The sequence below is a fragment of the Chiloscyllium punctatum genome, chromosome 10, assembly GCF_047496795.1.
Source record: "Chiloscyllium punctatum isolate Juve2018m chromosome 10, sChiPun1.3, whole genome shotgun sequence".
In the NCBI taxonomy this organism is placed as follows: domain Eukaryota; kingdom Metazoa; phylum Chordata; class Chondrichthyes; order Orectolobiformes; family Hemiscylliidae; genus Chiloscyllium; species Chiloscyllium punctatum.
The window spans coordinates 67,594,822-67,622,700 of NC_092748.1; the positions used below are offsets into that span (position 1 = coordinate 67,594,822).

Consider the following 27,879-nt stretch of genomic DNA (forward strand, 5'->3'; position numbering starts at 1 on the left):
TGGGCCAGTTAGTCTAACCTTGGTGATGGGGAAACCATTGGAAGTAATTCTGAGGGATAGAATTAATCTCTGAGGAGAGGAATGTTTTTGAAGAAGTCACCTGATGTGTAGATGTGGTCATTGCTTTTGAAGCAATCTACTTAGACATCAGCAAGGCTTTTAATAAGATCCCACGTGGGTGACTGATAGAAAAGATAAGAGCCCATAAAGTCCAAGTAAATTTTGCAAATTGCATCCACGGTTGGCTGAATGGCAGGAAGCTGAGGGTAACGGGTTGAAGCTTGTTTTTCTAACTGGCAGTCCGTGTCCAGTGGGGTCATTGTGGCCCTTGCTGTTTTATGGTTTATGTAAGTGATTTAGATTTGAATGTAGGTATGATGAGTATGTTCACAGATAATAGAAAAATTGGTGGAGTGGTAAATAGGTCTGGTCAGGCTGTTCAGTGGCAAGTGGAATTCACTTTAGATAAATGAGGTGATTAAGTTGGACAGGACAAACAAGAAAAGGGAATACATGATGAATAAGTGGCCTCTGGGAAGCACAGAATCAAAGGGACCTTGGTGTATATATGTATACTGCTCCTTAAAGGTGTCAGGACAAGTGGAAAAAGTGGTTAAGACAATATATGATCTACTTCCCTTGAATAATTGAGGCATAGAGTTTAAGGTTAGGGAGGTTTTGCTGGAACTGGTTGGGCAACAGTATTGTGTGCAGTTCTGGAGTCCTCATTGTAGAGTAGATGTGATAGCACTGGAGAAGGTGCAGATGTCACTTACCAGGATGCTGTCTGGCTGTAAAGTTTTATTGATGAAGAGAAGTTGGACAGACTTGAGGCTATTTTCCTTGGAGCAGAGGACATTGAGAGGGGATATGATTGAGACGTATAAAGTTATGAGAAGAATAGATAGGGTAGACAGGAAGAAAATTTTCTCCTTGATGGAAGGATCAATGACTGGGGCGTAGACTTTAGGAAAGGGACAAAAGATTTAAAGGAGATGTGTGGCAAAAAGGCCTTTTCGCTCACTGTCATATGGTAGAAGCAGAAAATCTCTCAGTATTTCGTAAGTATTTAAATATATGCTTGCCTATTCTATAGATGACCAGAGATCAGGATGCATATGAGACCTGATATTGTGTCATGAGATGTATTAATGATTTGTCAGCAAAGGTGCATGCAGTATCCTAGACCATAGTGGAATTGAATTTTACATTCATTTTGAAGGAAAGGGGGTGGGTCTGAGACAATAAAATAAAATTTTAAAAATGGCTAGTTTTGAGGGCATGAAAGCAGAGATGCCAAAACTGAATTGGTAAATTAGGTTATTGGAAGTAGGTTATTGGAAGTGCAGCGGCAGACATTTTAAGGGGATATTTTGGAAAAGACAGGTGCATTCAAAAAGAAACCACTCCTAGGGATGGACCAATCATCCATGTTTGACTAAATAAAAATGTCAAAGATTGTATCAAATTTGAAGAAAAAACAAATAATTGTGTACAAGTAGGTGACATGTCAGAAGATTGGGCAGAAGAGAAAAAGATGAAAGAATGACCAAAATATTAGTGATGGGGGAAATATATGAGAGAAAACTGACCAGAACTAACAAAAAGGACAGTTTCTATTAATATTTCAAAGAACAAAAGAGTTTACCAAAATTAAAAGGTAAGTGAGATGTTGGTCTTTATTCTAAGGTGATGGAGTGTAGAGATATGGGGAAGGCTTGCTACTTCTGTACAGACATAGGGGATACCACGCATGCTAAGTACTGAGAATTGGTTGATAATTTTTAATCGGCTAGTTCAGATACATCTGAGGCAGGTGGGGCTTTCACCTGGGCCTTCTGGGCCAGAGATAGGGACCCTACCACAGTGTCCAGATATACATGCATTGGAACTAGTTCACCGAATATTCACTAGGTTTGTAATGTTAAAAGGTTAAATGATAATATCTCTCTGGACATTAATGTTACATGTAAAGTGTTAAACTACACTGAGTGAACATTCTGGAAGTGAGTGGGGATGACAGTCAGGGAAGAATGCGAATGACCCCCACCCCCATTATACAGTCATTTGCAACTACACCCCCTTGTTATTGTCAAGTTAAACTATTGTTCGTTCTCTTCCATTCTGAAATGCTTTCTGGCCAGAGGTATGTCGCATCTGCATTGTCTTGGGGGATTACTCAGTCTGGGGAGTTTTGACCAAGGAGGTACAGAAGCAGAATAACTGATCAGCCAGTTAGAAATTTGAGGATGAAATTCTTATACCACCATAATGTTTTGGGATTCTCCAACCTGAAGAGCTGTGGAGTGAGAGTCAGTGAAGATATTTTTGACTATGGGCAGATTGTTTAGCTGTAGGTGCACCGATGGTTATGGAGAACAACCAGGAAAGTGAAGTTGAGGCCAAGGTCCGATTCATCACGATGTTATTGATTCGCAGAGCAGTCTCAAGGCATCATTCAGCCTTTTCTGATATGCACTAGTACTATTTTGTGGATCTTTTGTATCTTCTCTAGTGTCAGAATATTGCTAATGTAATATGGTGATCAAATCAAAATGCAGTCCTCCATGTGGTCTCATCTAAGGTTCTGTACAAGTTTAAATAACTTTTTTGCTTTTTAATGACAGAATGAAGCCCAGTACTTTATCATTTTTAAAGGCTTACGAGTGTAGCCACTTGTTGATTTAGATCACTTGGCTCCTTTATCCTATTTTGATTCATGATGAAAGTGGTATGTGACCCTTTTGCTATTTGTATCAAAAAATTGCTTCTCAGAATTACCTACATTTGCCAGTTATACCCATTCTGAAAATTACTCTTATCTTGTATGTTATTGCAGTCTTTCTCATTAGTTTATGCTTTAATTTTGTGTTATGTGCCAATTTTAAAATTATTCTTCTGAATCTCCTGAACAAAAGTAGTCTTGGTGATAATCCTTCTGTAATGCCACTTGCCACTATGTAACTGAATAACACCCCTCAAGCCTAACTCATTTCCTGTTCTATAGCTAACTTACTACTGAAACTTTCACATTACTGCATATGCTATTGCCACAGCCTTGACTGTGCTATACAATAGATTTATCGAAGGCATTTTGAAAAGGCTAAGCTATAAATCTGGAATTAAAAGCTAGCTTAATGGTGATCATGAAAGCTATTGTTAATTGTCATAGAAATTGACCTGGTTCACTAATGCCCTTTAAAGGAAGATCTACAGCAGTGAAGTTGACTCTTGCATATACAAGTGTCTTGTTAACCCTTCAAAATCAAAATTGGGAGAGCTTTTCCACACATTAACCAAGGAAGAGCCTGACATATTGTGTCAAAATTATATCTTTGAGATAATGCCCCAGGCACCAATGTCACTGGAGGTGGTGGCACAGTGGTATACAAGTTGGGTCGAGTTACATTGGGAGTTTTCAACATTGATTTTCAACCCCATGATGTCTGATAGCAAGGAAACTTGCTTAGGATTACCACCTATTGCTTCTTTCAGCTGACGGATCTGTTCTTCTTCATATTGAACACCTCTTGGATGATTTACTCAAAGTGGTAAAGCCACAGAATTGTATCATGATTCGGGACTTCAATGGCCGTCACTAAGAGTGGCATTGTAGCACCATTACTCACTGAGCTGCACGAATCCTAAACAGTATATTGCGAGACTAGGTCTGCAGCAGGTAGTGAGGGCAAAAACCTATCTTGATCTTATCTTTACCAATTTAATTACCATTCCAAATCCACGAGGCACTGTAGGGCAATCTGTAACCTCGTGGTCTCGTACATTACCATCTCTATCATTACCACAAAGTCTGGGGATCAACCCTGATTTAATTAAGAATCTAGGAGAGTGTGCCACTCATAGCACCAGGCATTTCTAAAGATGAGGTTTCAATTGGTCAAGCTACAATACAGGACTAGGTACATGTTGAACCTTTAACTGAAACAATTACCAATAGATCAGACTTAGGCTCTACAGTTCTGCCACGTCTAATCATGAGTAGTGGTGGACAAGTAAACAACTCATTGGAGGGGGAGGAAGGGAAGAGATGAGGAAGCTCCACTGTTAGCCCCATGCTTGCTGATGAGGTGCTTAGCATGTCAGTTCAGAAGATGATGCTGAAGCATTTGCATCCACCCTCAGGCAGACATGCAGAATGATGATCCATATCGACCTCCTGCTGAACTCTTCAGCATCACAGATACTTTAAACCTTGTGCTCCAAAACTACCTGCACCCTTGCTAAAAGGGAGGGGGTGGAGTTGGGTGAAAGTAGCTGAGAAAGCGATAGGTGGATGAAGGTGAGTAAGGAGATAGGTCAGGGGGGGAGTGATGGACTTGCTCAAGCCTCTGACTCGGTGCCCGCCCTCCTGACTTGTCCATCAATCTTCCCCTGACCTATCACCTTCTCCCTCACCTTCATCCAACTATTACTTTCTCAGCTACTTACCCCCCAACCCCCACCCCCTTCCTTTTATTTCTCTGCTCCCGGCCCACAAGCCTCATCCCTGAAGAAGGGCTTGTGACCGAAATGTCGATTCTCCTGCTCCTCGGATGCTTCCTGACCTGCTGTGCTTTCTCAGCAACACAGTCTTTACTCTGATCTCCAGCATCTGCAGTTCTCACTTTCTCCATGTGGAAGATTGCTCAGGTTTGTCCTGTCCACAAATTGCAGGATAAATCTTGGTCATTTATCGTGCCATCAGTCTACTCTGAAACATCAGCAAAATAATGCCAGGTGTTGTTGACAATGCTATCAAGTGACTCTTACCCTGCACACTGGTACTGTTTGAATTCTAGCAGGCCAACTCTGTTCTGAACCTTGTTATAGGCTTAGTCCAAACATGGATCATAAGAGTTGAACTTGAGAGGAAATTAGGATGCACGCCCTTTGCATCAAAGCTGTATTTGACCGAGCGTGGCATCGAGGAGCACGAGCAAAACTAGAGCGATTGGGAGTTAAAGGAACACACTCCTGGTTGGAATCAGACCTAGCATGAAGGAAGATGATGTGGTTGTTGAATGTCAATTATTTCAGTCCCAGGACATTACAACGTGAGTTTCTCAAGGTAGTATCTTAGGCCCAACCATCTTCAGCTGCTTCATCAATGATCTTCCTTCCATAATAAGACTGTGCAGTCATCAGCACTTATCACTATGTTTAGCACTGTTCATGAATACTCCAAAGCTGAAACCGTCTGTGTCCAAGTGAAGTGAGACCTAGATAATGTATAGGCTTGGGGTGAAATTGGCAAAAAAGCATTTGCTCACCCTAGTTCTACTTAATGACAGTCTCCAACATGAGATAGTGTAATCATTGTCCCTTGAAATTCATTAGTATTTCCATTGCTGAATCCTCATGTGTCAACATCCTAGGGGGTTATCATTGACCAGAAAATAAGACCATAAGAAATCGGAGTTGAAGTAAGGCCATTCGGCCCATCGAATCCACTCCAAAATTCAATCATGGCTGGTAGGCATTTTAACATCACTTACCCGCACTCTCCCCATATCCCTTAATTCCTTGAGAGATGGCAGCTCGGTGGTTCTGTGGTTAGCACTGCTGCCTCACAGCACCAGGGTCCCAGGTTCGATTCCAGCCTTGGGCGACAGTTTGTGTGGAGTTTGCACATTCTTCCCATGTCTGTGTGGGTTTCCTCTGGATGCTCCAGTTTCCTCCCACAGTCCAAAGATGAATTGGTGAATTGGCCATGCTAAATTGCCCATAGGTTAGGTGCGTTAGTCAGAGGGAAAAGGGTCTGGGTGGGTTACTCTTCGGAGGGTCAATGTGGACTTGTTGGGCCGAAGGGCCTGTTTCCACACTGTAGGTAATCTGATCTAATAAGAATTTGTCAATCTCTGCCTTGAAGACATTTAACATTCCGACCTTCACTGCGCTCAGTGGCAATGAATTCCACAGGCCCACCACTCTCTGGCTGAAGAAATGTCTCCTCATTTCTGTTCTAAATTGACCCCCCTCTAATTCTAAGGCTGTGCCCACGAGTCCTAGTATCCCTGCTGACGGAAACAATTTCCCAACGTCCACCCTTTCTAAGCCATGAAGTGAACCACCATATAAATTTTGAGGCTGCGAATTCTGCAGTGGGCACCTCACCCCTAATACCTGTCATATCCTCCTCACAGTCAAGATTAGAGTGGTGCTGGAAATGCACAGCAGGTCAGGCAGCGTCCGAGGAGCAGGAAAATCGATGTTTTGGGCAGGAGCCCCTCATCAGGAATGCTCCTACCCCTCGGATGCTGCCTGACCTGCTGTGCATTTCCAGCATCACTCTAATCTTGACTCTAATCTCCAGCATCTGCAGTCCTCATTTTTGCCTTATCCTCCTCACAGCACAAGTCTGGAACATGCTGAAATGCTTATCGCATGCCTGCTGAGGCAGCTCTAGAAGTTCTATATGATCCAGGCTAAAACAACTCACTTGATTTGCACCCCATTCATCAGCTTTAGCATTCACTCCTTCCAGTATTATTGTATCGTGGCAGCAGAGTATACAATCTACAAAATGTATTGCAATAATGCATCAAGGCTTCATGGACTGCATCTTCTAATCCCGTAGTCTCAATTGATTAACTGATTAGTTAAGATGAAGTGCTTTGGCAATACAACTATTTAAAGTTGAGTTTCTTAATTGAGGTGAAATTGTAAATTATGTGCCCTGGGCATGAAACATCTTTTTAACAATCGTCAACATCAGTGATTGCATGTGCACCCCCTACATACATAGGAATGCCATTTCTTGCAGGTTCCTCTGCAAGCCATCCACTATCTTGAGTTGGAACTACAGAGGAACCTCGATTATCTGAAGGACACGGGCGGGAAGTATTTCGTTCGGTTAATCGAATTCCGGATAATTGAACGCCGGATAACATAGTTTAGCTAAGCACCTGGACCTTGCGATTTTGCTGGATAATTCGATACTTGGAAGATCGAATGCTGGATAATCAAGGTTCCTCTGTACATAGGTGTTCCTTCACTGTTGTCTCCTTGCAGCGACTGCCTTACCTTAAACTCCCCAAGTGGCCTCCCTCTCCATTCCCTACCTCTCTTCTTTCCTCATCCCCTCGAAGCCCTTCTTTCCCTGCTTCTCTTTGCAGATTTCTTTTTCCCCTAGAAAGAGGAGATGGTGGGGTATGGTAATGTCACTGAACTTGTAATCCAGAAACCCAGGCTAATGTTCCAGGGGCATTGTTCAAATCCCACATTGGCAGATTGTGAAATTTGAATTCAATAAAATCTGGAATTGAAAGTTTGCTTTATGGCAACCATGAAATTACTGTTGATTGTCATAAAAACCCATCTAGTTCACAAATGTATTTTAGAGAGCAATCAGAATCATAAGCACTTTAACAAGCCTGGTGATTAACTGCCAGTCATTAGTGCATTTTCCATGGCATCTCCTCTGCTTAGCAGAGTCCATTTGCCAACCAGTCAGTACCTTTCTTTCATAGAGTCTAAGTGTCTTTATCTCCCCTTAAAATTAGTATTATTGTAAATTGTCCTGATTAGTTAAGATGAAGTGCTTTGGTAAAACAACTGTTTAAAATTCAGTTTCTTAATTGAGGTGAAATTGTAAATTATGTGCTCTGGGCATGAAACATCTTTTTAACAATCATCAACATCGGTGATTTCATGTGCACCCCCTACTAAGTTCTGTCAATTAAGATCAGAAAATAATGAAAATTTCCTGGAAGCAAAGCTGTATGTTAATTTGCATTTGTCAAAATCTATGCCATACATAAGCTCTTAAATATAAATGTTATGAGGAGGTATAGTTGGTAACTTTGCAAATGACACCAAAATTGGAGGTGTAGTGGACAACGAAAAGGGTTATCTCATAGTACAATGGGATCAATAGGCTAAGGAGTGGCAGATGGAGTTTAATTTAGATAAATGCAAGGTGCTGCATTTTAGAAAAGCAAATCAGAGCAGGATTTGCACACTTAATGGTAAGGTCCTGGGGAGTGTTGCTGAACAAAGAGACCTTGGAGTGCACTTTCATAGTTTCTTGAAAGTGGAGTCGCAGGTAGATAGGATAGTGAAGGAAGTGTTTGGTATGCTTTCCTTTATTGGTCAGAGCATGAAATATAGGAGCTAATGTTGCAGCTGTGCAGGACATTGGTTTGGCCACTTTTGGAATGTTGCTTGCAGCTCTAGTCTCCTTCCTATCATAATGATGTTGTGAAACTTGAGAGGGTTCAGAAACGATTTACAAGGATGTTGCCAGGGTTGGAGGATTTGAGCTATAGGGAAAGACTGAATAGACTAGGGCTGGAACATCAAAAGCTGAGGAGTGATCTTATAGATATTTATAAAATTGAGGGGCATGGATAGGGAAAATAGACAAGGCCTTTTCCCTGGAGTCGGATAGTCCAGTACTAGAGGTCATAGGTTTAGGGTGAGAGGGGAAAGATCTAAAAGGAACCTAAGGACAACTTATTCATATAGAGGGTGGTGCATGCATGGAATGAGCTGCCAGAGGAAGTGGTGGAGACTGATACAATTATGGCATTTAAAAGACATCTGGATGGGTAAATGAATAGGAATGGTTAATAGGGATGGGCAAAAGTGAGGACTGCAGATGCTGGAAATCAGAGTCTAGGTTAGAGTGGTGCTGGAAAAGCACAGCGGGTCAGGCATCATCCGAGGAATAGGAAAATTCACATTTCGGGCAAAAGCCCTTCATCAGGACTGAGGGATATGGGCCAGGTTCTGGCAAATGGGACTAGATTTAGGTTGGGATATCTGGTCAGCACGGACGAGTTGGACCGAAGGGTCTGTTTCTGTGCTGTACATCTCTGACTCTATGACAATGATTTCTGGAGCTAATCTGATTTGTCAGCTAAAGCTATTTAGCAAGGAAGAAGGCTTCAATTCCCTACATACGTTTGTTACATTCAAGGAGCACCAAGGTGTTGCCATAATAATACATGCAAGTCAAACTTCCTGGTAGATAGAAACTATGTAAATCGGAAATGTCTGGCAGCAATTTTCCAAAGCACAGGAATTACCTGAGTGGTGACCTCAAAGGCACAGACAAGGTTAGTTTCTAAATATCATTTCTGTACTCCATACTGCTAATAAACAGTGTTTAGTAAATTTGGTAGACTAACATTAGATGTCTCCTCAAGAGAGGATGAATAAACAGAGCCACTTGACCTGAAAGTATACGTATCTCTTGTCTGCAACCCCATGGTAGTGAATAAAGTTGTACTACTATTGAAATTGAGCCAGGCAAGCACAGCGAAAGATTTACAAAAATTTATCATGCAACGAGGTGCAACTACAGATTAATTGGTCTTTATTTACAGGGTAAAGTAAAATTATTTCTTTTTAAGGAGAAAAACTATAAGTTACTTGTATGATTTTAGTCTTGATAATTTAGGTTTAGAATCAAAAGATCAAGTCGGATTAATCGCCCTGAACCTTTTGAGGAATTGTCAATCCAACTGCAATGTAGCTGAACTTTCAACAGGATTCGTCAAATACTCATAAAAAGGCTATCTTAAAGACAGATAAAAACCAAAAGAACAGTGGATGCTGTAAATCAGAGACAAACAGAAATTGCTGGAAAAGCTCAGCATCTGTGGAGAGAAATCAGTGTTAATGTTTCAGGTCAAGTGAACCTTCCTCTGAACTCTGATTTCTCTCCACAGATCTTGCCAGACCTTTTCCAGCAGTGTCTGCTTTTGTCTGTCAGTTACAGCACCCGCAGTTCTTTTGGTTTTTGTCTTTATGAAGATGATGACTTGGATTCAAAATTAAGTGCATGAACACTTGTAATTGCATTTTCATAGTCTGGATAACGTATTTAAATACTGTGTGCCAGCATTCTCAATATTGCATTTATGAGTACTTGATCAGCATCTTGCAATAAGCTAATTCATTTGATTACATAATGCTTTTTAGAAACTATATTTTCAAAGTTTGTGAGAAGATTTGTAGCTCGGGTGCTCGTTATTGTGGTTCTGTTCACCGAGCTGGGAATTTGTGTTGCAGACGTTTCGTCCCCTGTCGAGGTGACATCCTCAGTGCTTGGGAGCCTCCTGTGAAGCGCTTCTGTGATCTTTCCTCCGGCATTTGTAGTGCTTTGAATCTGTCGCTTCCGGTTGTCAGTTCCAGCTGTCCGTTGCAGTGGCCGGCCACTGCAACGGACAGCTGGAACTGACAACCGGAAGCGACAGATTCAAAGCACTACAAATGCCGGAGGAAAGATCACAGAAGCGCTTCACAGGAGGCTCCCAAGCACTGAGGATGTCACCTCGACAGGGGACGAAACGTCTGCAACACAAATTCCCAGCTCGGCGAACAGAACCACAACAGAAACTATATTTCTTTATTCTTCCTATTTTGAAAGCTACTTTTGTATTTTAATGAATTGCGTTAAAATGGACCAGCAGTCTAGCTTTTGTTTAAGCAATTTAAACATTAGTTTACTACGTGCTATTACTGAAGCCTCCTTAAGAATAAAGAGAAAGTTAGTAATTAAAAATTACTATCAAGTTTGAAACAAATATCAATCAGACAAACACCTATAAGATAAGCCTGCTCCACTAAGTTCCATGGTATCGTGTTTGGACCTATTGCTGGGGTTGGGGAGAGTAGGTTGATGGGCTGAATGGCCACCTCCTGCCCCTGTGTTGTTTGGGTTCCTTTTTGCTGACATGTGGCTGTTATACTTGAAGTCAAATCTGGCAGCTAAGATGCCTCTTGTAGTTGAATAGTTGGTATTTTTTGAAGTACAGGTAAACCCAACAGGTCAGCCGTTTTTGGGAGAGGGAGGATTCCTGGTTTCTGGTTATGCAGGCATTGCATTTTATTTTAGCTCTGGATTAGTGGTGCTGGAAGAGCACAGCAATTCAGGCAGCATCTGAGGAGCTCATGATGTGAGTTGTGCTCTTCCAGCACCACTAATCCAGAATCTGGTTTCCAGTATCTGCAGTCATTGTTTTTACCTATTTTAGCTGCCCAGTTACTTCATCCAGTGGGCTGTTAGCTGTTTTAAGATAAAAACAGGACGTGCTGGAGAAACTCAGTAGATCAGGCAGCATATCTCTCTTCCGTTTCTCTCTTACCCCTCTTCTCAAAGTAAGAAAGAGAGAATGCTCTGGATGGTTCGAAATGTAATATCTCTTTGTCAGTCTTTTTCTATGATAACTAGCTGACCTTCACAGAAAGCGCCTTTCATTGTCTTTCATATACAGTGTTGGCATTCTGGAAACAGTCCTTTTCCCACCTGTGGTTCTTAGCTTTAGTTCTGGGCAATGCATAATGTATATTTTCGCAATGAGTCATCAGTGAAAGGTTACCTCCTGGACAAAGTCTTTACATGTCTTGACATGTTTCTTTGTAATCCACTTTGAGCCTGTAGTTGTACACTCGTGTTTTAAACTACATAAACATGACAGGAGCAAGTGCACACAGCAGTGTACTGCAAGCAACATATCAGTAACTTGATAATTTGAAGCATTGTTAATTTATGGAGGAATGATTAATTTCTGAATTTTTGAAGAGTTCCAATTCAACTACAGGTCTAGTTTGTCTCATCTGAACTGTGGCACCTTCGACAATGTTGTACTTTTTTTTTATATACTGTGCCAGTTATGCCATAGGATTTGAAGGTGTGACTCAACTAAGTTTGTTACCACCTGAGCCAAGGTGACACTCCTGAATTTAACAGGTTTTATCAAAGCACCTCCACGGGGAATGAAAATGCTACAGGGATATGGTGTTTTGGAGCTGGACCAGTTGATGAGCAGTAGCTAGTTGGGGAAAATAGAACAGAACTGCTTTTGTGGCACCTCAGCTAGCCTCATGTTGATTTGAGAAGCAGCAAAGTTTGCACTATCTCTTGCCTAATATAAAGAAATTCATATATATGATTCATTTTACCATTGATAGGTGATGCTCTTGCAGATAATTCTTGCTTTCTCTTGGAAGCTTAGTTTGTGTGTAATAGCTTCTCATAAAATATCGAAATACTTGGGGAATTGTAATAAATGTTTTTAAGCTGAATTGATTCATCTAGCTTCTCTATTTCGTGTCATTTTGCTTTTACAGTGATTGCTTTGATATAATAAAGGCAAATGTTTACGCTCCCAGGTCACTTTTATTCTCTGAAATTGTTCTATGGTAATTTGTTGAGTTTTGCAGATGGGGCTTTATTGTGCAAATATTTTAGTGGAAATTGAAATTGAAATGCAGCGTGTATATGTTCAGAAAACACAATTCTGTAATATGTTATTATGCGACAGTGGTGTGAATATGTCATTCTCAGCTGCAAACTGTTCTGTAAATAGTCAGTCTGTTTTTAAGAGAATTAAAATTTAATTGTCTTGCTGTGTTAGATACAAATGCATTATTCTAAGAATTTGCATTTCTGCTATGTGACAGCCTGCAGTGATCATCTGTGTCCTGGAAGCTAAGCCAGTTATGGCATCTGTTTTCTGTGCAGGATTTGCCATAGCTTTTCATCTAGATATTTTTCTTCTACTTATGCCCTTTTCTAATTGCTACCAAATGGCAATTCAGCTGCAACTTTACTTTATTGTTGAGTTTCTCATGAACTTTAGAGCACTTCTCTGAACAAATGGTGAATGTTTGTTGTTAATGTTATGTAAGAACTAGGCGTGAGAGTAGACTTTTTGAGCCTGCTTCGCTATTTAGTATGATCATGGCTGATCTCATCCCATCTTCAACTCCACTATTCTGCCAGCTCCCCACAATTCTTCAACCCATTAATAATTGAAAATCTATCTACCTATCTCCTTAAATTTAGTCCATGTGTTGGGATAGTGAATTCTACAGATTCACAACCATTTGAGAGAAGTCATTTCTCATCTCTACTATAAATCTGCTATTCTATATTCTAAAATAAAGACTCTGACCTCTCATTCCAGATTGTCCCATGGATGGAAGCATCCCCTGTATGTCTACGTTGTCAGTCCCCATTAGCATCTAATATACCTCCAAGTCTCATCTCTTTATTCTGTTCATAAGATAAACCCCTCTTCTCTGGAACTAATCTAGTAAATCTTCTCTGAACTGCCTCCAATTGTGGTGCAGGCTCGAAGGGCAGAATGGCCTACTCCTGCATCTATTATCAGTGTGACTACCTCTGTCCCCAAGGGGACCAAAATTGTACACAAGACATGAGGTATGGTCTCACTAATGCCTTGTATAGTTTGCAGTTTTGCTTCCTTACAGTCACACTCCATTGCTAAAGTAATAAGTGCCAATTGGGTACAAAATTGAAAGTAGGAGACAGAGGGTCGTGGTTGACGATTATTCTTCGACTGGAGGTGTGTGACCAGAGGTGTGCCACAAGGATCTGTGCTGGATCCACTGCTTTTCATCATTTTGTATAAAATGATTTACATGTTAATATAAGAGATATGGTTATAAGTTTGCAGATGACATTAAATAGCTGTTGCAGTGGACAGTGAAGGTTATTATTTTGGAGTACAATGGGACTTTGATCGGATGGGCCAATGGGCTGAGGAGTTAGAAACAAAAAAAGTGCAACTGCTGGAATCCAAGTCAGACAAACAGGAGGCTAGAAGAACGCAGCTAGCCAGGCAGCATCAGGTGGCAGAGAAGCCAACGTTTTGGGTGTAACCCTTCTTCAGGCCTTGGGGGTGGGTGATAGGGGAGCTGCAGATAAAGTGGGTAGGTGAGGGTTTTGGGTGGAAGTGGTGAGGGAATGGGTGAATACAGGTAGAGGATTCGACCTGGTTGGTCGATGGGAGGAGTTAATGTGGTTGGTAGCTGGAAGGAAGAGCCGGTCAGAGGAATATGCTGAGGCCTTTTTTTCTCTGGAGCATCAGAGGCTAATGGGTGACCATGTTGAGATTTATAAAATGGTGGGCAGTATGGGCAGGGTGAATAGCCAAGGTCTTTTTCCTAACGTGGAGGAGTCTAAAATTAGACAGCATTAGTTTAAGGTGAGAGAGGAAAGCTTTAAAAGGGACCTAAGAAGAAATGTTTTTACACAAAGGGTGGTGTGTGTATGGAATGAGCTGCCAGAGGAAGTGGTGGAGGCGCGTGAAATTACAACTTTCAAAAGGCAATTGGGGGACTTGGCAAGATGGCGACGATTCTGTAGAACTGCTTTGGACAGCTCTGCCTAACAGCTAAGGCATACTGATATGTTTTTTTTTGCCATCCCCGGCCAACTTATGTGGTGGAATTATTAGTTTCTAACCTTACAGAACACATTTGTTAATATTTGGGAGTGGGAAGGATGCCAAAGGGAAAAGGAGCAAGCAAACAGCAGCAGGGAGGACACTCCCCTGCAGTACCAGGCCATACCAGAGACAGCAGCATTAGCAGCGCCTCCTGACCGCATCCCTCCACCTCCCCGACCTGACAGACTCACAGGAGTTGGCTGTGGTGATGGAGAGACTTACCTTGAAAGTTGGCTGTGACTGAGGAGATCTGTGGGGAGATTCGTGCCCAGGTCCAACCTATCACATCCATGCTGCAGAAGCATGAGTAGGAGATCCAGGCCTCTGGGAGGAGGTGGAGGGTCGAACTAAGGCTTCTGAAGTTGCGATGGAGTCCTCATCCAGTCAGATCCAGGTGCTGCAGGCCTTGCAAGACTATATTGATGACCTTGAAAATTGAGGTTGGAGGATAAATCTCTGAATTGTCGGGATCCCTGAAGGTGGGGAAGGTGAGCAGCCAGTCAGCTTCTTTGAAAGTTGGCTACCAAAGATTTTGGGCCTCCACATTGAGTCCAGCAGGCTGCAGTTTGAAAGGGCTTATCTGGTTACAGTGCATAGGTCAGGGCCAGTGCAGTGCCCCCCATCCCCGGTCCTCATGCACTTCCACTCATATAAGGACAAGTAAAAAGTAATAGAAGCCTCCAGGTTACTGGGAAATGATCCGCAGGCACTGCTGTATAAGGGATAAAAAAAATCATGTTTTTCCAGGATTTCTTGGCAGCTTTAATTCTAAAGAGGAAGTCCTTCGATGGGGCATCCGGTACTCCATGAAGTATCCCTAAGTGCTCTGTTTCAGCCACGAGGGCTCAATTTATACATTTGACTCAGCGGATAAAGCTAAAAACTTTGTAGACATTTTAACATAGACGGACTGGCCTGAAGAATATGGGTAATGTTCGCCCTCTTTTCTATCTTTCCCTATGTTTTCCCTTTTTTTTTATTCTTTTCTTTCTCCCTAATAATTTCTATTTTTGGAAAAGGGAGAAAAAAAACTTGGAATAAAGTTCCTTTTTTTATAACTGGATTTTATAATGGGAAATTTTGTGGATGTTTGTTGTCTCTTTTTTTTTGTTCTGTTTCTCAAGTAGGGGTGCCATGAAGCTAGAGATGGGCGGAGTGCTCATCCTGACTTTGTTTTTTTTCTGTTGATTGAAGGATCATCTCCTTGTTTTTTTCCCCTGGCCTAAGGCTGGAGCACAGTCTGGGTTTGAAGGAGCTATGAAGAGGGGATGGGTAGGGTGAGTGCCCCCTCTGGGCAGTGGGAAGAGTCTTCCACTCAAGGTTTTATAGTTGGTTTTCTTTCTAGCTTTTTGGTAGTAATAGTTGTTTATAGTTATGATAGAGTAGTTTTGTATACATAATTCTTCGACTCTGAAGCTTTATTTACTTGTGCTCAGCGCTTTGTAAGCAGGGCTCCCCTTCCGGTTCCCCCTCCCAGGGGTTCAAGGGTCTCTGAAAGGGGATATGGCTAAATGTCTTACTAAATGGTGCACCTGGAACAGGAAAGGAAGTCATTTGCATGTTAAAAGGAAAAAAGTGCTTTCTAGCCTTAACAGGGAAAGGGTTGATATAAAGGGTTGATATCGCTTTGTTGCAGGAAACCCATCTTGATGATGGGGAACATCTGAAGTTTCAGTGGGGCGTTATGACCGGATATTGTTTTTATCCTTTACAACTAAAAGTAGGGGAGTGGCAGTACTTATCCAGAAAAATCTTCCGTTCACGTTATTAGAGCAGGTGAAAGATGAGCAGGAACAGTTTGTGATACTTAAAGCCCTGATACGAGGGACGGAATATGGCATTTTAAATGTCCTCCGGCGCATTTCCTCAAATTTTTGACTGGTGCTTTCTCTAAGCTGAGTGCCTTTGGAACACGGCATATTATTATGTGGGGGATTTTAATTGTCTTTTGGATCCAACAGTGGACAGGATGCCTTGTGGGCCCTCGACTATTTCTTTGCAGGCCAAGCAGGTGGCTGACTTATATGAGGAGTTGGGGCTGGTGGATATTTGAAGATGTCTTCACCCTACTGGCAGGGACTTCACCTTTTTTTTCAAACCCACATGTCACACGAGGAATGATCGCTTTCTGGCTCCCTTGACCCTTCTGGATTGGATTTATGGATTGTAAAATTGGGAACATAGCTATCTCTGATCACGCAGCTATATGAGACACAATCCTCAGGAACCTTCCCCTTCTTAAGAATTACGGAAATATTAGCTTCTCTCAAAGGTGGAGGTTAAGGCCAAGAGTGAGCGGCATTGGCGTTTGGACCCTTTTCTCCTTAAGGTTTCCAAATTTGTGGAATACTTCCTGAAAGACTTTCAGGAATTCTTGACTATCAACTCAGGCACGGCTAGTAGTCAGTCTATGCTGTGGGACACCGCTAAGGCCTTTGCTAGGGGATTAGCTATTTCCTATTCGGCTAGCCGGAAATGACAGAAACAGGAACAATATTGAGGCGGCACGTTTTGTGCTGCTTTCGGCGACTAAGCTACAGCGGGTCACGGCCCTCCGGGCTGCCTTGAATTCAATACTGACACAAAACGCAGAAAGAACTTGCTTTTGCTAGACAAAGGCTGTTTGAATATGGGGAGAGGCCAGGGAAGTATTTAGCGTACCTGATTAGAAAATAGCATGCTCCTCAATCCATTACTACAATCGGAGACAGCGAAGCTAAAATGATTAATGATTGCTCTGAATTGTATCGGTCTAAGGGTTGCGAAGACAGGCGGGCTAAAATGGAGACCTTTTTTAAGAACCTGGACTTCCCAGGGTAACCTTCGAACAGGCCTCTCTCCTTAATACCCCCTTGACAGTTCAGGAAATACAGGAGACAGCTAGGCAACTTCAGAGCGGGAAAGCACCTGGCCCTTGATGGTCTCCTGGGTGAGTTTTATAAGAGTTCATAGGGATTCTGTCAGGGCCAATGTTGGAGATGTACAATCACTTCTATATACATGATTGCTTACCATTATCTTTGAGAGAAGCTAATATTTCCTTTATTCTTAAGAAGGGGGCGGTTCCTGAGGAGTGTGCCTCATACAGACCCATCTCTCTATTAAATTCAGATTTCAAGATTCTGTCTAAGATTTTAGTGCTGAGATTGGAAATGGTGTTGCCCCATATTGTTAAAGAGGACTAGACAGGCTTAAGAAGGTCCTCTAATAATATTAGGAGGTTGCTGAATATGGTCCAAGTTTGTCAGCAACAATCGATTCAGGGGTTAGCGATTTTCCTTAGACACAGACAAAGCGTTTGACCGGGTGGAATGGCCGTACGTTGAGTCTTAGAACAGTTTGGGTTGGGTGGAGTCTTTGCTAGGTGGGTGGAGGTTTTATATCGCCAACCTCTGGCCGTGGTCGTCACCAACGGGGTGAAGTCTGGGCATTTTAGGATTGTAGGGTAGTCGACAAGGTTGCCCCCTCTCACCATTGTTGTTTACGTTGGTGAAAGAGGCGCTGGCAGAGGCCATTTGTCAGAAGTGGGAATCGAGGGCACACAAGATTACACTGTATGCGGATGATGTCCTTCTGTTTTTATTGAACCCGATGGCATCTGTACCCCATTTGATACAATGTACCAATTCATTTAGGGTTATTTCAGGATATAAAATTAATTTTTCAAAATCAGAGGCTATGCCTTTGGGGAACCTTAAGAATGTGCCAGAAGTTGAAGGTGGCCCTAAGTTGTCACGGGCAGGGTTCTGGTATCTAGGCATTTTTATTACCCCCAAGTTTGATCTGTTATTCCAGACTAACTTTGTTCATTTGCTTGACAATATTAAGCAAGATCTCCAGAGATGAGAGGCTCTTCCAATTTCATAGCTGGACCGAATATCTCCCATTCAGATGAATGTTCTTCCTCATTTGCTTTATCCTATGCATAAGCTCCCTATAATGTTTCCCAGGTCAACGCTGCGGAAGCTAATGGAATGGTTTGGTTCCTTTGTCTGGCATCGTGGACGGCCCCTCATCAAACTCACTAAATTGCATTTGTCTCAAGGAGAGGGAGGGGTTGATTTCCCAGACATCAGGAGGTATCAATTGAGTATCCCGCTGTCCTTTGTTTGCAACTTGGTAGGTAATGATCTGAACTCAATATGATTAGATATTAAGGTCTCCCGGGCAAAGTGCCCTCTTATTAACCTGTTGTTCTTGGATAAGATGAGGACAGTTATGGACCATTCCGGGACCCCACTTTCATTAGAACAATCAAGGCATGGAGGGCATTGCGTCAGAGTGAGGGTTGCTTATCCAAGACTTCACCACTTACGCCTATAGTTGACATGCCAGGGTTCTGACCAGGGATGATGGACTCAGGGTTTAAACTGTGGGCAGCTGGAGGAGTTTCTAGTTTGGGAGGCTTGTTTGAGGAGGAGGTTATAAGATGTCTTTTGAGCAACTGAGCCGCAAATACGGGCTGCCCAGCAGAGATCTTTTCCGTTTTGTTCAGGTTAGGGATTTCATCCTGAAGAAGATTATGCTTCTCACTAAGCCCTATAAGCCCGATACAGAGAGGTTGTTGCTACGTTCCACAAGCACCCTTTTGGTTAGTGCCCTCTATCGCCTGCTGGGTGGCAGGGCCTGGCAGGATGTTAACTGGTTATGAGAGGTCTGGGAGCAAGAGCTAAGAGTGGAGATCTCTTCTGTAACATGGGACAACATATGGGAGAATGCTCGCAAGATCTCAATCTGGAATAGGGCATGTGCTATGCAGTTAAAAGTCCTAGGAGAAAGTGAGGACTGCAGATGCTGGAGATCAGAGCTGAAAATGTGTTGCTGGAAAAGCGCAGCAGGTCAGGCAGCATCCAAAGACCAGGAGAATCGACGTTTCGGGCATAAGCCCTTCTTCAGGAATGAGGAAAGTGTGTCCAGCAGGCTAAGGTAGGGAGGAGGGACTTGGGGGAGGGGCGTTGGGAATGCGATAGTTGGAAGGAGGTAAAGGTGAGGGTGATAGGCCGGAGTGGGGTGGGGGCGGAGAGGTCAGGAAGAAGATTGCAGGTTAGGAAGGCGCTGCTGAGTTCGGGGGATTTGACTGAGACAAGGTGGGGGGAGGGGAAATGAGGAAACTGGAGAAATCTGAGTTCATCCCTTGTGGTTGGAGGGTTCCCAGGCGGAAGATGAGGCGCTCTTCCTCCAAACGTTGTGTTGCTATGGTCTGGCGATGGAGGAGTCCAAGGACCTGCATGTCCTTGGTGGAATGGGAGGGGGAATTGAAGTGTTGGGCTACGGGGTGGTTGGGTTGGTTGGTCCGGGTGTCCCAGAGGTGTTCTCTGAAACGTTCTGCAAGTAGTCGGCCTGTCTCCCCAATATAGAGGAGGCCATATCGGGTGCAGCGGATGCAATAGATGATGTGTGTGGAGGTGCAGATGAATTTGTGGCGGATATGGAAGTGTCCCTTGGGGCCTTGGAGGGAGGTAAGGGGGGAGGTGTGGGCGCAAGTTTTGCATTTCTTGCGGTTGCAGGGCAAGGTGCCGGGAGTGGAAGTTGGGTTGGTGGGGGGTGTGGACCTGACGAGGGAGTCATGGAGGGAGTGGTCTTTTTGGAATGCTGATAGGGGAGGGAAGGGAAATATATTCCTGGTGGTGGGGTCCGTTTGGAGGTGGTGGAAATGCTGGTGGATGATACGTTGGACATGGAGGTTGGTGGGGTGGTAGGTGAGGACGAGTGGGGTTCTGTCCTGGTGGCGGTTGGAGGAGCGGGAAGTGGAAGAGATGCGGTGGAATGCATCATCGACCACGTCTGGGGGGAAATTGCGGTCCTTGAAGAAGGAGGCCATCTGGGTTGTACGATTTTGGAACTGGTCCTCCTGGGAGCAGATGCGGTGGAGATGAAGAAATTGGGAATATGGGATGGCGTTTTTCCGGGAGCAGGGTGGGAGGAGATGTAGTTTAGGTAGCTGTGGGATTCTTTAGTCAGGCATGGGAAGAAACTATTTAATATTCTTACGTACTGTGCATGGAAGAATATTGTGATGAACTGAGTGTTTGAGAACCCGTTGGGCTTGCTGGGATGGCAGAAATTAATTATGGAGCACATTCCCTTGGACCTTTTTTACAAACATGGTGCACCACACAACAGACCATTTTTATAAGACATGGAAGTCCTACTTGAGTTATTTGGATATAGCTTTTTTCAGCTTTCTTAACTAGGAGGGGCGGTGTGGATTTGCTGGGCCAAAGTCCCTGTTTCCATACTCTAGGGGATCTAATTTAATCTAGGGCATTTGTTTAACCAGGACAGTTAGGTTTGTCGAGCTCTCAGCCCTGGAGGGGGTCTCCTGAGTTAATATGGGTATATGTACAATGCTCTCGTTCCTTTGGGAGCTTTGTGCCGAGCATAGCTGTTCTGTATTATGTGTTTTTTTTTGTTTGTTTTGATTTATTAGTTATTTACTTATTTATTGGTGTTGCTTTGCACAGTGTTGGGGTTTGTTTTGTATTATAGGGTAGGTTAGTAGTTAGTAGACAGTAGTTGTATTGTAATTTGTTGTTTCTTTTTATTATACTGATATTTATTGTATTTTTCAATAATTTTATATGTTTGTAAAGTTAAAAAAAATTTGCTAGTATATTTATTTAAAAAAAGGCAATTGGTTGGGTCTATGAATAGGAAGGATTTAGAGGGATATGGGCCAAGTGCTGACAAATGGAACTAGGTCAGATTGGGATGTCTGTTTGGTGTGGATGAGTTGTACCTGATCGTCTGTTTTTGTGCTGTATGTCTCTATAAAATTCCATTTGCCTTCCTTTATTACCAAGACCCTTCCTCACTCAACCTGAAATGTTAACTTTGATTTCTCTCCATAGATGCTGCCAGACCTGCTGAGCTTTTCTAGCAATTTCTGATTTTGTTTTTGATTTACATCATCCACTTTTTATTTAGAACCTCTGAAACTCCTGTTCACAGAGGAACCTTGGTTATCCAAACGAGATGGCCAGGCATTATTTCGTTCTGATAATTGATTATTCGGATAATTGATTTTACCTTAAACAAGGGAAGCCATGCTGATATAATGTTGTGGTCTACTGGAGAATTTGTTTAAATCCATGCTTTTAATGTATTGAGCGCAAGAGGATACAGATTTCATGTGATGAACAAAATAAAGCAATGATAACACGAGAAAACTTTTTTAAAAATGCAGCAGTAGTTAAGCATTTGGTAAGGATTTGTGAAGACCACATTAAAAAGGTCCCGAACAGCTGCTACGATCATGAACATTTGTCTTGTTTCTGGGAACTCAGTCTCGCGATAGAAAGACAAAAGTACTGCCTTGCGCATGCATTTACTTTCTCGGCCATTTATTTCATGAATGGCATGGTAAAGTGACGGGAATACTGTGAAACACTTACTTTTGCAAACGGCTGTGTAACAACCGTTACACAGTACGGTGGGCAGCATGGTGGCACAGTGGTTAGCACTGCTGCCTCACAGTGCCAGAGAACCGGGTTCAATTCCCGCCTCAGGCGACTAACTGTGTGGAGTTTGCACGTTCTCCCCTTGTCTGCGTGGGTTTCCTCCGGGTGCTCTGGTTTCCTCCCACAGTCTAAAGATGTGCAGGTCAGGTGAATTGGCCATGCTAAATTGCCCGTAGTGTTAGGTAAGGGGTAAATGTAGGGGTATGGGTGGGTTGCGCTTCGGGGCGGTGTGGACCTGTTGGGCTGAAGGGCCTGTTTCCACACTGTAAGTAATCTAATCTAATCTTAAAAAAAACCTTGCCTAAAAAAATGCAGTCACTGATGCTTGAGCTGCTTGGTGTTTTTTTGTTTTTGCCAGTGTTTTCGCATGTTCTTTCATCCAGATAATTCAAATACACTTACCTCTTTGATGTAACCTTTTTACAGAGCCTTGAAGCCTTCCTCAGATAATCGAGGTTCCTCTGAATATCTGTCAGCCAGGACTCTGATTGGACCAGGTTAAATGCCCCATATTCTGAGATCTACCTGGCTGACCAGTTGTTATCTTTATCCCCTCATATATTTTCCTTTCTCAAGGCAGTTGAACTTCGGGAACCATCATGGTTAAATTTCAGACTTTTTAATGCATCTCATTTCCCATATAAGCGTCTGCACTGAGCTTTGTTTTGACCTCACAAATTGGTTTAGTTTCAGATATGGCAGACACACATGGTTATGTGTTTTAACATATTATTGTTCAAAACTGTGTTAACTATGTTTTGCTTTCTCAAAATAAGTTAATATTTCACATGCTTGTGACAATAGTGCAACATTATTGCTGTAATGAGTCTTGCAAATTAATAAAATGCAATATCCATGCTTAACTGTTTTTGTTTGATTGTCTAACTTTCAACTAAGATGTGACTCATCAGAATGAAAGAGGTATTTAGATCCAGAAAGAAAAGGAATATATGCAAACAACTTGCTGTATAGAGTTTACAGCTGCTTTATCTCTTGTGTGTCCTCCCACAGCAATAGTGACAGCTGAGCCTTGCTCAGACATCAAGTTCTCAATCTAGTGGAACACCCTCCTGCCCTTGAAGCCACTATCTCTTGTGACAAATGAGAGTGGGATAATAATGTGACCTGTGGAAATCCTTTGAAAATATGGGGCATACCTTGGTGTGTATGATGGGGAGAAGAATTAGTAAGTGTGGCAAGAGGGTTAAATTAGCTGCAAAGCCAATAACCGGTCTTGAGATTGTGAATGCACTGCTCACAGATCAGGAGTTTGGATTTATAGATGATTCCACATTACCTGATCCCTCATAATATGTTCTGTACCTCTTTTCAAAATGTATCACCCTTTAAGGGCTGGAGATAACTTGCCAACTGGAACTGTTTAAAGTTATATGAGGGGTACAGCTGCCATTAGTAGTTTACCTTTGTACTCAAGTGAGACCTGATCATAGAACTTGATCAAACATCGTGCCACCTATAATTGCCTAACATGCTATTTATGAAAATTTGTGCCAGTAATCTATAATTTTCTTGTGTCCATCAAAGTGAAGAATATTAATGGAAGGCAATCATTTATGGCATGGAAGAATGCCATTTGGCTCATTGAATGATCCTGTTTCAGTTACTTGGTATGCAAATCCTGTTCTGCCAGATGAGATGTAGTATGATGTGATAGAGTACAAAATTTCATTGTGTTTCAGCCTCCTGTTCAGATTACCCTTTCTGCAGTAAGGGTGACACTTGTACATTTTTACTTTTCAATTGTTAGCATTCCGTGGCTTCTCAATGAGATTGCACATTAGTGACGTAAAGACAAACTAATAATGCAGATCTGTACCCAGACAAATTGGGGTTTAGATTTGAGAATTCAGTAAGCAATTGTTTGTTCTCTAAGTTATTAAGGTTTCCGATGCTGTTTTGACTTATCAGCCTACATTTCTAGCAAATTAATGGTGCAAATTATATTCAAGATGAAAAATGGAGAATAAAGTTTTGTGGTGCATATTTCTAACAAGTCAATAGCTTTTGAGCTTGTACAGAGGATTTTCTGAAATCTATTGACTTTTTGGGCTTGCACCCTTTTTTAATGATGTTAGGTGAGAGTGTTTGTTAAGCTTAGAACAGGAACACTTGCAAATCTTAATTCAAGCAAATATTCTATTACTAGAAGTAATTAACTACTCTTGAAATTAAAACTGATGAATGCAAATCCCAGTTGCAAGATTAGATCATCCGTGACCACTTACGTTGTTAATTAGATCGTAAATAAATCCTGTGCACTGCAGAGACTTCAACCACACTAAGTTTGTTACAATTACTATCCTTTTTGGGATGGAAAATAAAATGCCCATAATCAGTTACGAGCACACAAATAAGGAGCATAATTAGACCACTTGCCTCTGAGTCTGCTCGACCATTCAAGAAGATCATGGCTGATTTGTGTTTCATCTCAACTCCACATTCCTGCGTACCCCTGATGGTCTTTTATCCCTTTGGTAATCAAGAAGCTATTTGTCTCTGCCCTAAAAATATTTAACTATTCTGAATCCAATGAGGAAGGGAATTCCAAAGACCCTCGACCCTCAAATTCGTTTTCCTCATCTCTGTATAAAATGGGTGACCCCTTATTTTTAAACCATAATTCCTCATTCTAGATTTTCCCACAAAAGGAAACATCCTTTCCACATCCTCTCAGTCAAGTCCCCTCAGAATCTTGTGTGCCTCGCCTTTCCTCCTGAGGCAATCCACTCATTCCGGGTAATGGAACATACACCAAATAGACAGACTTTCTAGATGGTGCTTTTGACTGTCAATTTTAATCACTCTGTTGACAGATCTAATGAACGTGATTGTTGCGTATTAATGAACTTGTTACATGTTTGTGATGACTTGTAACATTTCCAAGTTCACCTGACAGACCAAAGGGCTCATTACCTCCCCTAAAGGTACCCCACTGGTAATTCAATGCATCCACAAAATTCTGATAGGCTGTTACTAAGCTGATCTGCACATTTTAAGGTGCACACTTCCTAAATATACTTCAGGTAAAGCAGCTGATGACTTAAAGGCTCATTGCGTTAGTAAATGTGTGTTAGAGTCAGATGAACTTTCCCTGTTCCCATCACAGTGAAAATAGGGAGTGTCATTTCAGGCAAGACTTATGATTTTTGGGCTGTTCCACTATTGCCAATGTGGAAACGCTCCCCATCATAGTGAAATCTGGACTCGCAGAGGCAATTTTTGCTGAAGCTGTAGCTAAATACTTAAAATTCAAGTTTACTTATCAGTGTAAAGAATACTGTAGATTGATCTTAATGATGGTGAAACAATTTAATCACTTTGTGAACAAAGATTATTACTTTAAATGGATATTTCTCAAATAGATTAACTTGGTTAAAATGAAGTTTATATTTGTTAATGATGATATTACTGTTTCCAGAAGGTACTGAAAAATCTGGCAATATCAAATTGTGATTGTTGTACAGGTAATGTTTCCTCTACTATTGCAGACTAACGAGGGAGTTGTGAAAACGTGTGCAATGTTCAAAGCTGTTCTGAAGAAAAGTCGTGAAGGTGGAAGAGGGAGCAAGAAAGAGATTGGTATGTAGGGGAATATATTTTAATTAGGAATGCACACTTCTTAATTACTAGAACTCACCTGATTTTTCTCTTACGTTTATCATTTTTGGGTTGGAGCTGTGAACTGTGACCTGAGAGCTGAAGGTGAGCTTTGAATTGTGAACAGCAGCTTGTTTTCTTCAACAAATAATTGTTTTTTGAGGCTAGGCCTGGAGGTGATTGCTGGTTGACTGTAGAAACGAGTGCTATATAGACAGTTTGACACCAGAGAAGCATTATATTCAAGCAGATGGAAGATATTTGAATGGTAACAGTAGTCTCTTATAGAGACACCCAGTCTAATAAGTAGAAACCAGAACTTGACCTTACTTTTGAACTCTGTTAAGGTCAGAAGCATTGTGACTACAAAAGCTACAGAATGGAGGTTAGATTACTCCCCGGTTGACCCTTCATTATCAACTTATTAAAAGTTCAAAGCATAGAATCTCCATTATAAGAATTAAATGAATATTATGAGCATCCTGCAAACTATCTGCATGTTTTGGTGTCTTCAGGAACTGACTAAGCTGCAATCCCATATATCTATGATATTATGGATCATGGGGTAAGCTTATGTGAACTGACCAGTTGCATCTCAATAATTTTTTGTTCCTTTTGTAGACGTGATCTATATGGACTACAGTAACACATTCGATAGGGTTCCCCATGGGAGACTGGTTAGCAAGGTAGATCTCATGGAATACAGGGAGAACTAGCTATTTGGATGCAGAACTGGCTGAAAGGTAGAAGACGGAGGATGGTAGTGGAGGGTTGTTTTTCAGACTGGAGGCCTGTGATCAGTGGAGTGCCACAAAGATCAGTGCTGGGTCCACTACTTTTCATCATTTATATAAATGATTTGGATATGAGTATAAGAGATATGGTGAGTAAGTTTGCAGATGACACCAACATTGGAGGTGTAGTGGACAGTGAAGAAGGTTACCTCAGATTACAAATGGGATTTTGATCAGATGGGCCAGTGGGCTGAGGATTAGCCGATGGAGTTTAATTAAGATAAATGTGAGGTGCTTCATTTTGGGAAAGCAAATCTTAGCAGGACTTATACACTTAATGGTAAGGTCCTAGGGAGTGTTGCTGAACAAAGAGACCTTGGAGTGCAGGTTCATAGCTCCTTGAAAGTGGAGTTACAGGTAGATAGGATAGTGAAGGCGGCATTTGGTATGCTTTCCTTTATTGGTCAGAGTATTGAGTACAGGAGTTGGGAGGTCATGTTGTGGCTGTACAGGACACTGGTTCGGTCACTGTTGGAATATTACATGCAATTCTGGTCTCCTCCCTATCGGAAAGGTGTTGTGAAATTTGAAAGAGTTCAGAAAAGGTTTACAAGGATGTTGCCAGAGTTGGAGGATTTGAGCTATAGGGGGAGGTTGAATAGGCTAGGGCTGTTAGGTTAGATTAGATTTCCTACCGTGTGGAAACAGGCCCTTTGGCCCAACCAGTCCACACTGACCCTCCGAAGAATGACCCTCCAAAGAGTAACCCACCCAGACCCAATATAGTTTTCCCTGGAATGTCGGAGGTTGAGGGGTGACCTTGTAGAGGTTTATAAAATCATGAGGGGGATAGATAGGATAAATAGACAAAGTCTTTTCCCTGGGGATAGGGGGAGTCCAGAACTAGAGGACATTGGTTTAGGATGAGAGGGGAAAGATATAAAAGAGACCTACAGGGTAACATTTTCACGCAGAGGGTGGTACGCGTATGGAATGAGCTGCCAGAGGAAGTAGTGGAGGCTGGTACAATTGCAACATTTAAAAGGCATTTGGATGGGTGCATGAATAGGAAGGGTTTGGAGGGATGTGGGCCGGGTGCTGGCAGGTGGGACTAGATTGCGTTGGGATATCTGGTCGCCATGGACAAGTTGGACCGAAGGGTCTGTTACTCTGCTGTAAATCTCCATGACTCTGACTTATTCCTTTATTGTGTCAGATTATTTGTCTTTGTGAGTGGAGGACTAGAATCAAAGAAGTTTAAGTTTAAATCTTGCATATTAATTGGATTAACATGTGGTTTACCTTTGCTCTGCGAAAGCTACTGTATTATAATGAAATTATTCAATCTTTTATTTCAGCTAGAAACCTGGTGTCTGCTATTGGTTATTCAAAAACTCTGGCTGGTGCCATTGTGGTTAATTTTGACAGTTATTGAGCATTTTAGTTTTACAGGGTTAGAGAGGCTGATTTGATTTGCTTGCCTTTCTCCATGTTATAACATAATGGTTTAAGTAGAAAATGCGAGGAAGTGAAACTATTTTAAAACATAGTTCCTGCTTAAGTTTTCTGATAGAAGTTTACAAAATTATGTGAGTCATGCATAGAGTGGTGAGTAGAAGTTTTTATTACCACAGTAGCAATATTAATTATTAACTAGGGAACAAAGGGTTAAGGTAAATGGGGAAAAGTTTAGGGGAGGTGTGAGAGGTAATTTTTTTTTTAAAACACAGGGCAGAAAATACTTGCCAGTGGAGTTGGATACAATAAGTGTTCGAGGTATCTTGAAAGATATATGAAAAGACACACAATGGAGGAATATGGGCCATGTGAAGGCAAAATGATTTAATTTAGAAAGGGCATAGT

The 27,879-nt window shown here is 42.0% G+C and overlaps 1 protein-coding gene across 3 annotated transcripts in view; it reads left to right on the plus strand.

The window, feature by feature from the left end:
- LOC140482253 (protein TANC1-like) overlaps positions 1-27,879 on the plus strand; it is a 245,970-nt gene that overhangs the window by 25,191 nt on the left and 192,900 nt on the right. For 2 of the 3 annotated variants that reach the window (XM_072579410.1, XM_072579411.1), the window contains exon 2: positions 25,174-25,264. In XM_072579410.1, coding sequence (XP_072435511.1) covers positions 25,204-25,264 — 61 coding nt within the window. In that variant the 5' untranslated portion in view covers positions 25,174-25,203. Of the gene's footprint in view, positions 1-25,152; positions 25,265-27,879 lie in introns of those variants that run through there. The other variant, XM_072579409.1, reaches the window with a different exon arrangement.